General features: G+C 35.7%; 1 protein-coding gene across 1 annotated transcript; it reads left to right on the top strand.

The window, feature by feature from the left end:
• The first annotated feature begins 925 nt into the window (after positions 1–925).
• On the top strand, positions 926–12160 carry LOC119789884 (fibronectin type III domain-containing protein 7-like). Its single transcript, XM_038295070.1, has 14 exons — positions 926–1072; positions 1156–1171; positions 1301–1561; positions 2543–2803; positions 3850–4110; positions 4584–4847; positions 5797–6051; positions 6126–6383; positions 6501–6755; positions 7902–8156; positions 8668–8931; positions 9061–9090; positions 9200–9238; positions 11523–12160. Exons 1-13 carry the CDS (start codon positions 1019–1021, stop codon positions 9229–9231), a joined length of 2466 nt encoding a protein of 821 aa, XP_038150998.1. The 5' UTR covers positions 926–1018; the 3' UTR covers positions 9232–9238; positions 11523–12160.
• The last annotated feature ends 2067 nt before the right edge of the window (positions 12161–14227 follow it).

Raw genomic sequence — 14227 nt, 5'->3', positions numbered from 1 at the left:
TGGTAATTTATTATAAAATTATTAACATAAGTATCATGGGGATGATAATAGGCAACATACAAAGCATCTGGCCTTTTTCATTTTATCATTCACAGAGGCACACAAGGCAGACATCCCCCATTGGACACATTTAAACATCAGAGCAATTCAAAGTGGCCAGTTAAACTAAGGTATGGATTTTTGTTCTGTGGGAGGAAGTTGATCTACCCAGAGAGTAGACATCCTTTACATCACATGGCGGATTTTTTTTAAATAATCCCATTAAATAGAACAAAACTCAATTTTCTACTGCATTTTGCACTACATTTATTTGCACTGCACTGAATCTTTCCTTATCAATCCCTTTTGCACCATGACTTTAAACTGGTTTCTCCTTTTCTGCTACCCTGTTTACATTCTGATCACTGCTGAACTTTATGGTAATGCTCATTTCACTGTTGTAAGCTGCTCATTCATTGTTGAAAAGCTGTTTGCGTCAAAATTTCGTTTTATATACTTTACAACATGACAATAAAGTTTGTCTGAGTCCAAGTCTAAGAGAGCCCATATGTGCTTGAGTACATTTAAGCATAAACAAACCAACATAACCTAACTGCTGGAGTCATTTTATTATCAGTATAAGCTTAATAATTGGAACTAGAGTATTCCTTATGTATAATCATGGATACAATTTTAAATTCCATTACATTGAACAATTAAATAAATTACATGAATAGCATAAAATGTGTTCTACATTGCTTTTATTATTAATTTACTGTTTACTTTATTTTTTCAAGTATATTATGTCTCTTTAGAAACAAAACATAAAAAAAAAGATAAATCCCTTTCATTAAAGACAAGTCACTTTACTCTAACATGATTGGACCTTTGCCCCAAAGAGGGAGGAGCTAGATTCAGATATATCACTTACTGAGAACAGACACTTTTATATTTAAGAAAATTGGAACATCACAGAGAAGAGTTTGTGGAACATAGGGGTGTGAAGTGTAAAAGAAGAACTTCAAGGAACAAACCAAGGATGGGTGCTGTGAAATGGCTGGTCTTTTTGGTCTTTCTCAACTTTTATTCACAGGTACAGTACAACAAAATTGTTGCTTAGCCATAGAAGTACCTGTACACTATGAATATTAATGACATATTTTTGTAAATTTGCAGGCATCAGCACAATCAGGTATTGTAAATTTTCGTATCATATACCTGGTCTATGGATTTTGCAAATGAGAATGAAGCATAATATTGCATTGCTTATGAGTGCGTACAAGTGCAATCAAAGTCTCTGTTCTTTTTTTTTTCTCTTCAGGCATCCAAGTATCCGTGTTCTCTATAACATCCAAAACTGTGATACTCAGATGGACGAGATATTCTGGAGCCAGTTCCTACAAGATATCTGCAGCCCTCTCAAGTTCACCAAGCAATATCATCGCTTTTGCCATGTATGGTCCAAATACAGTGATGGGCTCTATAACCTCTCTTTCTGAAGATGTAGCGTATACATTTACAGTTGAAGCTTTAGATGCTACACAGACGGTACTAGACTCTGCATCCACCGAGACATCCAAAGGTAGAGTAAGCATCTCTCCAGTCCTCTAATATAATGTGATCACACTTTTTCTTTGCACATGTAATCTTTGCAGCTTATATTTGCAGATATTATAGTATATCAATTATAGAAAGTCAGAAAAAAGTAATTGTTTTCTTTCTTTCTTTCTTTCTTTCTTTCTTTCTTTCTTTCTTTCTTTCTTTCTTTCTTTCTTTCTTTCTTTCTTTCTTTCTTTCTTTCTTTCTCTTTCTTTCTTTCAGTCATGGCATTGCCCAATCTCCTCCCCCCCTCACAACAGAAAGGACATTTCTTCTTCAATTCTTTTCAGTAACTCCAACAAATTACTACCTGATTGACATATTCTGGTGTAATCAGCAAACAACAAAAAATTTACCTCGTTTGTTGAGGAACAGATCATTACAGTAATCATTAATAAAAAAATAAGAATCAATGGCTCTAAAGCGGATCCTTGTGGAACTCCATATATGACCTCTTTATATTCAGAATTTAGCCCATTTATATGTAAATGCTGCTTCCAGATTGTAATATAACTTTGAAACCACTAGTGTGTTATACTATCAATCCCATAATTGAATAATTTTGACAGACTTCTAAATTGTTTTAATTTAGAAGTCTGTCAAAATTATTCAATTAAAATTAAAATGGAAGCAAAATTTTTAATGACTTCTAAATTGTTTTAATTTAGAAGTCATTCAAATTTTTGCTTCCATTTTTCAATCATACACTATATCACATAAATTCTGTATAAATCACATAGAGATATAGGGTAGTAAAGAGACACATTCTAGGAAAGACCAAATAAGTAGCCTAAATATTTATCAAGAAACTTTCAATAAATTAATGTGATTTTAAACAGAATTAGGCCTGCACAGGGTGCCCCAGTTGTTACTCTACAAATGTCCTGTCTTTGCATTCTGTACATTGAAAAACAAAGAAAACACTGACAGGTTACACTAAAATGTGTCTGCATCTCTGTTTTAGCACCCGATATGATGGAGCCTATCAACAATGTCAAGCCAAAGGACAGCAGGACCTTGATGTTGGAGTTTAACCCAACGATGGGGACGACCTCTTACATAATACGAGTTGAGAATACAAATGGCTTCTTCAGAGAGGACACAGTGTCCTCTTCCCCAGCTGAGATCAATAATCTCCACCCCTACACTGAGTACCAGCTCAGCATTATGGCTGTAAAAGATCCAGGCCGGAGCCAGCCACCCAAACCTGTAACTGCAAAAACTGGTAGTGTTTTTCCTCTCTTCTTTGAACATTTCCTTTATTACATTCAAGAGCTATTGTTTGTTTATCATTAAAACCTATGACATTTAATACAAATGAAAACGAATATTCTAGCCAAAAGGGGGTTTATGCAAAGACAATAGTATTGTATGAATTAGAAAGTCCAGAACTGTGTCTCATCAGTCCCTTTTGCCCTACAGACGTCACTTGATCTTTCACATTATACACTACACAGCCACAGCATCATATCTCCTGTTAAAACTGTATAAGGCAATGTGTCAACATCCCTGGGGGCCTTCTCGGATATCCTGGGAAACTCTATCTGACCTCATCTTTGAAAGAAAATTAGATGAACCCATCCTGAGTTTCACGAACATGACTTTTGCTCCTTTCTTCTTCTTCTAACATAGGGAAAAACATCTGATTAATACAAACCCTTGAACTAACGACAATGAGTTTTACTGTTTTAGTTTTACAGCATCACCTTGTGGAACTTATATTTATAAAATGTCAGGTTTTAACCTTTAGCCATACATTTTAAAATGATATAAAGAACTATGGGGTAGTTCTTCTTCTTTTCTATTCCATCCCCTTGGACAATTGCCATTAAAGAGAAAATGATACCATAGCATGATGCTGCTACCATCATTAAGCCCAGATAACTCAGGTCAAATAAATAAGTTAGAGGCCAAAATCCCATTGATGACAAAACCCTGAATCTCACCAAGATTAAAGTAATGGTATAAACCTTTTTAAGTCCTTTGCTAAAAATCCAAATACTTTAAACCGGAGAGACCATCTATTAGTATCTTATTCTTTGCCATGTGAAAAAAATGTTTAGTTTGATGTAATGCACTTCAGAGCAGCGCTGACTTAGCTTTGACATGAACATAGAAAAACAATTATGTACACGTTTTTTTAATTCTTTAAATTTAAAACACTGTGCTGCAAAATCTGTCATTGGTGAAAATGATTCCCGACTTTCCACAGACAAACTAATTCTCACCATCTGTAAAAGTAATTAAAAAATTTTTCCCTCTTCTCCTCAGTGCTGCCTCCTCCTCAACTTGTCACCTCCTCTCCCAGTAATGACAGCATCATTGTGACTTGGCCCCCTGTTGCTCATGCTGTCCAGTACACTGTGTCTATCTATAAGTTTGGCTTCAACACTCAGGAACATTACAACACAACCAACACCAGCCTGAGCCTCACTGGCTTGGATGCAGGATCCCTGTACCTCATCAGGAGCTCAGCTTGGGACCCCGAGGGCCGAGAGGGAGAGAAATCCTTGTACGTCAACCAGACTACAAGTAAGAAGAGATAGATGTCAAACTCTGTACATACATATATATATATATATATATATATATATATATATATATATATATATATATATATATATATATATATATATATAAAAAGGATGTACATAAGCCATTGCACCCCAAAGTTGGAGTGGGTGTCTTAAAATAATCACCAAAAATGTATTTTATATTAAGAAATGATTGCCAAGTCAATGCAGTGGTTTTGAATGTTTTAAAAAAGTATTTTATTTATTTATTTTTTTGCCTTAGTTTAGCATATTTTTTAAACTTTATCTTCTTATTTAAATAAGAAATCAGCGACAACACACTAAACTTAAACACCTTACAGTAGAAGAAAAAAAAATAAAAAAGGCAAATCACCGTGGTAAATTTTTCAATTATTCAATTCTTATCTTGATTCTAACTGGATTCATCTTTTCTTTTCTTTTTTTCTTTTTTTTTTTTTTTTTTTTTACCAGGACGCCCTTTACCAGCCTCTGTTAGTGTTCTTGTGGTGAAGAGTGACATCATGATCGGACTTTCTGTGTCCTGGGATCTCAACGGTGATGATGATGGGTCCATTGAGTATCATGTGACAAGTGACCAGGGCCTAAACTGCAACAGCACCTCCAGCTCTTGCACACTGTCACCAGTGGGGTGTGGAGAGGTACACACAATCCAGATCATAGCTTCAAATGAAGCTGGTCCCTCTCTTCCATCCAGTCCAGTGGTTTTTATCACCTGTGAGTAGAAACATAATGAACATGCTGGCCTAAAGGCACATATTGTTAACAGGTTTAGCTGGTTAAAAAGTGACTGTATTGATTGACATCGCTGGGTGTACCATGTGTGACTCATAGGAGACCATGAGGATTGATGCAGTTTATCTGATTGATTCATCTGTGGGACTATTTCATAGGCTGCCCATCTAAATTATGGGTTCTATTAGTCCGCTAATGAGGGTCCCATACAGAAAGTAGTTTCAAAAACATGCAACTACATGCTTCTCATCCAACTTGACCTAAATAAATATTGACAAAAGCCTTTCATTTGTTAGGGTAACTAATCAATCATCAGTCAGTAATGATATTTAACTTAATCAATCAGGGAGATTTGCCATAAAAAATCTTTGGATCAAGTGTTTCAATTAATCTCTATTCCAGCCAGTGTCTAATTGCTAAAATTATAGACAGTTCAATTCAATTAAATTTTCAATTCAGTTTATTCATATAGCACCAATTCACATGTCATCTCAAGGCACTTTACAATTCACTAAATCATACAGTCTAATTGATTAAAAGTTTTCTATCTAAGGAAAACCAGTTGATTGCATCGACTCATTGAGTCTAATAATCATATCCCTCACACTAAGCATGCTTGTAGCGATAGTGGAGAGGAAAAACTCTCTTTTAACAGGAAGAAACCTCCAGCAGAACCAGGCTCAGTGTGATCGGCCATCTGCCATCAGACAGCCACTGATTGAATAAAAATTCACCAATAGGATGAGGAAGATGGTGAAAGTGAAAGTGAATTTTCTCTGCATTGAAAGAACCCCGCTATATGTGTTTAGACATCAAAACCGAGTGGAAACCTGCTCCTAGTTTTGATTATCACCTAATTTCTTCATGCAGTTTCAAATAAATACTTTAGTTTGTGAACTTTTTGACAAGCTTCCAAGTTCTTTGCCAACAGTCCCTTGCCCCCCAGAGTCTCTGACTCTTTTGGAGTCGTCAGAAGGAGACTGCACACTGACGTGGAACACAGTCCCTTATGCGGATGGTTATGAGACCGTTGTGAGAAAAGGCAATATCAGTGAGACGCCCTGCAACTCCACCAGCAACAACTGCACATATCAGTGCCAGTGTGGCTACAACTATCTAATGTCTGTGATGGCGTACAACCAGGCGGGCAAAAGTCCTGAAGGGAGGATTCTCAACCATACCACAGGTGAGTCATAAGCAGAGGTGACATCTAAATTAGAAAATACACTCATACTGACAACTGTTCCTATGTGTGTTCAGTACCCTGCTGCCCAGACAGTGTATCTGTCTCTGCTGTGAGCACTGACACTCTAGAGATTACCTGGACTGCATCGCTGGGAGCGGATCTGTACGAGACTCGGGCGGCTGACAGCTCAGAGGTCATCCTCTGTAATGACACAGCTCCAGTGTGCGCCCTCTCTGACCTCAGCTGCGACAGCTCCTACACTGTGGTGGTAAAGCCTTGCAATGAAATCAGCGGGTGTAATCATGCCTGTAAATCCCACACCAGGGACACAGGTAGAATATTTTTCCTTTTTCAGGACCTTGCTGCTTTTTACCAGGAGTTCTGCTTGCCTCGCCTATACTTTGAGCTTCTAAAGAGTAATTTCAATTATTTGTCTTTCTTCATTTTAGCTCCCTGCATGCCAACAAACCTCATTCTGAATCAAAGTAACTCCTCCACTATCAGCGTCAGCTGGACAACAAACAACAGGGCAGCGAATTACACTGTAAGTGCAGATGCAGAGGATGTCAGGCGTACCTGTACGACGAGTGGAAATGGCTGTGACATCACTGACCTTCCCTGTGGCTCGAGGTTTGAATTCAGCGTCACAGCAACCAGCAGCGCTGGGCGGAGCTTACCCAGCTACTCCACCTCACTGGAAACAGGTCAGGTCTTTTTTATTTTTTATATTTTTATGCTTTTTTTGTACTATATACACTCTTTTTATATAGTCAGTGAGATTTTTTATCTTTCATGCCATCTTGCTTTAACTCTTTGTACTCTATATAAGCTACTGGCCAGAATTTCCCTGAAGGAGTAATCCCAAGGAATAAATAAAGTTGAATCTAAGTCCAAGTCGAAGTTTGCTGAAGGATGACAAAATAATTGGAAAAGGTGCTGCTGTTTGAGATTTAAACATTTTTCAAGACATCCAAAAGATGTTCCCAGCTTCCATTTACACAGTAAGGGAAATCACAATAAGGTTTTGAAGGAGTATTTCTTTGAAACTGTCAAATCCTTTTGAAACGTTTCATAATCAACATACAATTTTACCTCTAGAAGAAGAAGAAAAAACAATTTCAAAGGGAATTTTTCCTGCAACTTTATCTGTACGACACAATATACGGTTATTGTTAACATGCAAATTAGACCAATTTTTTGTTTAGGGGATTCATAGGAGTAACTCATAAAGCTGGACTGCATTTTTTTTATTGAAATGATAACAAACAAGACAGACGGATTAATGACACTCAATTTTTAACCCTAACCCTGCCAAATCCACATGGGGCTGGTTTCTATGTAGCATTAAATGATCATGGGGTGACGTACATGATATGAGGGTAGCATCAGTACCTTACAGGGCACCAGATGGAGAGGAGATAAAAAGCCATTTATGCAAAAATCTCAAGAAACAGAAATGCCCCACTGTGTCATTCAAAGATTTAAATCCTAGACTTTGTAATAGAGAGCAAACAGCAACAGCTGTTGTGATACTGATACCTGTCTCCAGTGGTTGTTGAGACAGAAAAGTGTGGAGCATTCTGGGGAAGTGGATAGTACACACAGGGCAATAGAGACACACACACAAAAAAAGTATAAACAATTATAAGCCACACATGCAAATGCTCATTACAGAGGACAACTTTGGGAGACAGATTCCTACAGATTGAGAACAAGCTAACAGCGTGCCGATAGACCCCACACCAGTGGGGTTGAATCTCTGCAACCCATCAATGACCTTATTAAGGATATTTGTTGTTTAAGTGAGGCTGTCTCTCCTCTAAAATGTCGCATTCCTACATCTCTTTCAGAGCCCTGCTGCCCGGTGAATCTGACGGTCGATCAGGTAACTCAAGCCATGTCTAACGTCTCATGGTCTCACGCCAAAGGGGCACAGTCTTTCATCACTTCCCTAACATCACCACATGGACATGCCCGCTGCCATACCCAAGACTCCCATTGCCTTATGGGATGCATCACCTGCGGCACAAACTACACCGTCACTATGGAGGTGTTTAGCATGAGCGGACACTTGTCCAACTGCACCTACCAAGGATTTTCCTCCAGTAAGTCATCATTCAGAAATGTGGAAGATCTTAGCTACTTTTATATCTAATAGTTATTTTTCTCTGTTTTTACTAATAAGTTTTTTTTTTTCAGAAAAAAAAAGTCAAACCAGAAACTTTTTTTGTGTTATGTTGAACTCTATGTATTTGTCTTTAAAATCTAAATTACCATTAAATGTGCATCTTTTTGAATTGCTTCTGTAACTAACTTGATAGGTAAATTTTCTTGGTGAAAGTTTTAGTTGTGAAATAGATTTTATGATTACAAAAAGTTTAAACTCCTTTAAAAAATGATGATAGATGCCACCTTTAAGCTGCTGAAACTATAGGGAAAAAAGATAGAATATCACAAGTTTAAAACATGAAATATCTTGGTAAAAATTTACCTTTATTTAGTTTTTACCATTCTAACTACTGTATACAAGTGTAAAACCTACTTTTCATCAACAAGATTTATTGTAGGGTTCCTTGATAAAGTAAAACCTATTCAGTCAGAGTATTTGTCTCTCAGGCCCCTGCTGCCCATCAGGCATCAAACTCCGCCTGTTGGCCAGCAACTCTCTGCGTGTTTCCTGGCACAGCAGCACAGCCAGCAGCCTCAGCACCATGGCAACAATCACAGGCAGCAGCAGCAACTACACCTGCACAGCATCACCTGGGGAGAACAGCTGTGATGTTGAAAACATCCAATGTGGGCGCGTGTATAATCTAGTAGTGACTCCGCTCACAGCAGAGGGCAGCAAAGTTCCTTTCTGCCCTTTGAGACACTATTCAGGTTTGACAACACTTCACAAAGCTTTACTCATTGTTTCAGATATTGTTTTGCTATATAATAATAATCAATGGGCCTCTAGTTTAAACAAACTATAGGAGAAACTGAATGTATCTGCTTCTTTTCTTACAGTCACTTGTTCAGGGAGCAACATCGGCAAAGGTGAGTGTGTTCATGTATTACCAAGGAGGCACTTTTAGGTTCAAGCTACCTATAAAATATTAAACAAAGGTAATTATTTCTAAAATATATTCAATCTTTTCACCTGCAGTGACTTACAGAGGGAAAAGAAGTGTTGAATAGCTACAAGGTAAGTTTCCATTATGTTTGAAATTAGCTCTAAACATATCAAAAAAGTTTTAAACATATATATATTTTTTTAAATTTTATTTATTATTTTATTTATTTATTTTATTGCTAAGATGAAGTGCATATAACAAAAATATACAAACACAAACTAAAACTAAACAAAAACAAACCAAAAATACATGATAAAATAAAAATAAAAAAAGCACAAAAAGGAAATAGTAAGACCTCTAGTCTTTTAGAGAGCTGCTCTTCCAGTGTTTTAAAGCACAGAAACATAGTGTGATCAGTGTTAGTCAGTAACATATTGAACCTATTATCCCATTCATTCAGTCAATAAATAAACTTGCACATAGAATTTCTTAAAACAGCCATTAATGAGCTGACACCATCACTATTAGCCACTGACTATAATGCTGTATACAGAGAGGTACAATATAATTTAAACAAGTTAAGTCAACTTCAGCAAATTTTCAGATATTAGCTTGTGTATATAACATTCAGCACTGACAGTAAATCTTATCCTCTCATCCTTCAAGACATGATGAAGGGATCTAATTTCATTTGAGACATACAATTCATGACAATTTAAAGTTAGGGAAAGCCTATTTTTGTCCCCTTTAGATCAGAAAGGGTACTTTTTTATCTGTGAATTTTACCATCATGTTATGTACTATACACCTAAAAATAATTAATAAGGGTGCTTGGGACCAATAGCTAGGACTAGAAATAATATTCAATAATATTCAAATAAAAATTAAACAACTTAGGGAAAAAAATGCTGCCTTCTCTGACTCCATTTCTGAAACAGGGATACAGATAATTGTACATGATAATTGTACAGTTGAGCAACCCAGCTCAACTGTTTTAAAAAGTTAGTTTTCTTCTTTTTTTTTTTTTAAAGTAGTTTTCTAAGAATTACAGTTAAAGAGACATAAAAAAAAACCTTGAATTGTTGCCTTTATATTACTTAAATATTTGCATAGAAGACATGAAGGGTAAAGCATGTATTTAGTATTTTGTTTAGAGTTGGACACAAATGCACTATCTGCAGCCACTATTATTTTTATTGGCAAAAGAATGAATGAAAACCTTAGTACATTTGCAAGAGGAATGGGTTAGTAATACAGACAGATTTTTGCTTAGTAAATATTCATGTTGATTTAGTTTATTGGAAATGCATCTAGAATCTGGCAGTTTTTTTTAGCCGTGCAGGTTAATCATTAAAACCAACAGAAAAAGCTTTTGAAATACATAAGTGTCTGTGTAGTTCTTATCAAATTAATTAATAAAGATTAAAAAAGAAAAGTGAAGGTTTAGCAAAACAGATATTGTCAATTTTTGTATTGGGTTGCCAGCAACCGCAGGTTAAAAATGTTGACAAACTGACAACCAAGCTGGTTAAAAAAAAAAGAAAAAAAGTTCATTGGATGAATCCCAATTTAATCCCAATTTAAATCCCTCTCGAGTCATATTTCCTGTCGAGCTGGCTTTGGCATGAATCATGTCTCTTTTCAAGAAGTGTGATAAAACACAGGCTGTGCAATGGTACGGTTTTTAGCTCTAATGCCTTAAAGCAAGAAGATTCCAGTTTCATATCCTGGCCTGGAGTTTTTCTGCATTGAGTTTGGATGTTATTGTTCTTCCTTATGGGTACATTATTGCTAGCCTTGAAGTTACTGCTCCTGTTGATTTGGATAAAAGCATTTTTCAGATGCATAAATATAACATAAATAAAAGATTACCTTTGACCTGTTGCTGGTGTTTAAGTTTTGGTTTTCAAATGTGTTTTCATTTTGCATTTTCTTGTCAGGTCTTGCCTTATTCAGTTGCCTTCTGTGTTGGTTTCATACACAGCTGTCCAAGTTCTCTGGTTACCTTCACTCTATAATCTCAACTGATTATACTTTGCCCATTTCATGCCTCTGTTTATCTGTCTGATCTGTGTCTTCAGTGTTCTTATTGAAGGTTTGGAATTGTATTCCTTAAAATGTTCAACTTGCCTTGTTACTCCCAAGTTCCTTTATATATTTTGGTCCAACTCCAACCCAATATGATCAGATATAAAGTATAGGTATTGTCATAAAAGGATTTAAGTTAGGTTTAATAATACTACTAATGATAATTTGTTCTTATTGCAGGTATAAATTAGAAATGTGCCGTTTAATTAGTATTGCTATAGGGTTGTTTAACCATTATTGAGGTAATGGTTTTCTCTGCAAGCAATAATGAACCTGAAAATTTAATATATTTCTCATGTTTAAGTTGTTTCATTTTTTTCTTGACAGACTCTCATGGCAAAGCTGTATCACCCATCCTCCCTCTGCACCACCTCTTCTTCTTTTTATGCAGACATGACATTTTGGCCATAATTCAAAAGTAATAAATACTAATATTTGAGCCACTGCTGATGTTATATTATTAAAATGAAATCCCCAAGTTAACAGAACATTAAGTTTTATGCTTTGTAATTGCATTACGAAATTAGAAAAGATGAGAGTAAGCTTTTTTGAAAGTGTTCACTGAGATTCAACATATACTCTTCAGTTAAATTAAAGTTGTGTCTAATATGACCACCTAATCATTAGTTGCCCTTTATCGGTGACATCATGCCTTAGTAATGCATGATGTCACCGATATGAGGGCTTTATAACAATAACAAAAGAAAAATTACAAAAAAGCAATCATGTTCCCTTTGAATATTGTAATTAATGAACATTTTAATAAAAACATTTTTAATCAGACAGGACTTTATTTAGCTGCTGAAGCAGTGAGCCACCTTGTTATGAACCAGCAGATCTGTGCATATCTCTTATTTTCCATTGGTCTGTTTCTTACTATTAGGATCGTTCTGACAGCGTTAAAATGTGTTTCATGTGTTTCACTGATGCATTTTTTTGTCAATAAATATTTTCTCAGCATCAAATAAGTGTTTTGTGGTCTCTCTTGTAAATTATGTTTTTGATTAAACTAAATGCATTTAAATAAAATGAAATCCATTCACAATATAGCAAATAAAACCCAAAAATACATTTAGAATGAGATTAACCAAAAGCATCTAAACAAATTACTACATCACTATTTAAAAGTAAAATAAAATAAAGAAAATTTGTAAACATGAGTTGTTATTTAGTATCGGCTCAGCGAACACAATCTTATCCGTGAAGCCAGAGTTTCTGAGGTTAAGAGCCAAAATTCCTGAAAAGAACACCTCCCTATTTCCCAGCAATGCACTTTAAATGGGGTTGGTTTAATACAGGAGATACCGTGACTCTCTTGAGAGAACAGAGTAATATTATGTAGAAAAAAAGTAGACCATATAAGTTGTATTTCTTTGATACAGGTGGAGAATTAGAATATGAAGCAGTTCATGTAATATGTAAGAAACCAGGGGAAATTAGAAACATTCGGTGGTGTCCAAAGTACACACATTTGTTACTTAAGTAGAAGTATAGATACTGCAGTTTAAAAACAAGTTGAAGTACCGTATAAACTTGACCTCTTTATTCAAGTAAAAGTGAAAAAGAATGTGCTCCAAAAACTACTTAAAGTATAAAAGTATAAAGTAAACTTTAAAAAAAAAAAACAGCCAGATGCCACTATATGACTTGAAAGCTCAATTTTTTTACTATTTTGAAAAATTATTTGAGATAGGGCCAAGGATCAGGGAGGTCTTGTTGGTCTCCGTCTCCCGATACGCTCTCGCCTGTGTCCGACCTTTCAGAGACTTCGACATCTTTTTCTGAATCCAACATTGTTGCATGGCAGAGAAAATTCATGTTTGCAGTTTGAAGAACACCTGCTTGCTTCTGATGATTTCCTTTAGGTAACCAATGTATGTTTGCGTTATATGACTTATCCAATGACATTAGTTTTCACTAGATGTGGATGGCGCCAATGATCTGCATTGGATAGAGCACATGACGGGAAATAAATATTTATAAACATTAAACCGAAGCCAAGAGTAACGACTAACGTTTGTTTTAAAAATGTAAGAAATAGAAAATACAGATACTTGTGTGACGATATAATGTCACACAACCAGTCAGAAGTAGGAAGAAAAATAAGTAATGAAGTAAAGTATAGATATCAACAATATTTACTTAAGTTCAGTAACAAAGTATTTGTACTTTGTTACTTGACACCTCTGGAAACATTACATATCCCAACTTTCCAATTTTAAAGTAAATCTACACCCAAATTAAGATCAAGGCTACCTTTATTTTATTTTGGCATCTGTATTATTTTGTAGACAGTAAAGAACTGGGCAAATACCACTGAGAGAGAGACAGAAATAACCACAACACTTATGATGCAAATATGATACAAACATGTGCTACTAAAAATCTGTAAAGAGGCCAAAAGTAACTTACAGGGACAAATTAACGTGTTTGTTTTTTTTGTATCTGTGAGCCAATGGTAGCAACCTGTCAATAAAGAAAAGAGGCTGGTTCAGGTCTGCGAGGACAGCTTTGACCTGCTTTGTAACTTCAGCACATTTTAACAAACAGCGCTGCACATCCAGATATTTACTGGACATAATACAAATAAAGTGACTGGTAATTATTATCCTCTTCAGTTAGAATGGGTAACAAGTACACAATTAAATAAAGCATGGACAGTTTCAAAATTTTTTTTTAGATATTGGGGGTTTATATTTCCAGCAAGGACAACAATAAGTCATTGTATATTGATGGTATGTTTCAAAGTAACATTGAATCTTAGGCCCAAGTTTGGATGTAAGACCCAGGATTGCCTAGCACAATATTCCTTAATCTATCATACCATGTCTTTATATTATGGCTCTACTGACTTCCCATTTTTCCACAGCCCATCCTGGACCCTTGTCTGCCCCATGTAAGCGGCATGACCACCAATTCCTGTTATGTAACAAAAATTTGTTTCATCAGACCAGATCTTTCCTTGCTTCAGATGTTTTTGTTATTTCATCAATTGTGATGTACTGCATATCCTGACAGCTTTTTATCAGACA

The sequence above is a fragment of the Cyprinodon tularosa genome, unplaced genomic scaffold (genome assembly GCF_016077235.1).
Source record: "Cyprinodon tularosa strain WSP-4 unplaced genomic scaffold, ASM1607723v1 ctg35, whole genome shotgun sequence".
NCBI lineage: Eukaryota > Metazoa > Chordata > Actinopteri > Cyprinodontiformes > Cyprinodontidae > Cyprinodon > Cyprinodon tularosa.
The sequence above is the reverse complement of the archived record's forward strand: the minus strand, read 5'-3'. Positions and strand labels throughout refer to the sequence as shown.

Coding starts and splice junctions, on each gene's coding strand:
- LOC119789884 (XM_038295070.1), top strand. CDS start 1,019: ATGGGTGCTGTGAAATGGCTGGTCTTTTTGGTCTTTCTCAACTTTTAT. Junction 6,052..6,125: donor GATTCTCAACCATACCACAG/GTGAGTCATAAG, acceptor ATGTGTGTTCAG/TACCCTGCTGCCCAGACAGT. Junction 6,756..7,901: donor CTCCACCTCACTGGAAACAG/GTCAGGTCTTTT, acceptor CATCTCTTTCAG/AGCCCTGCTGCCCGGTGAAT.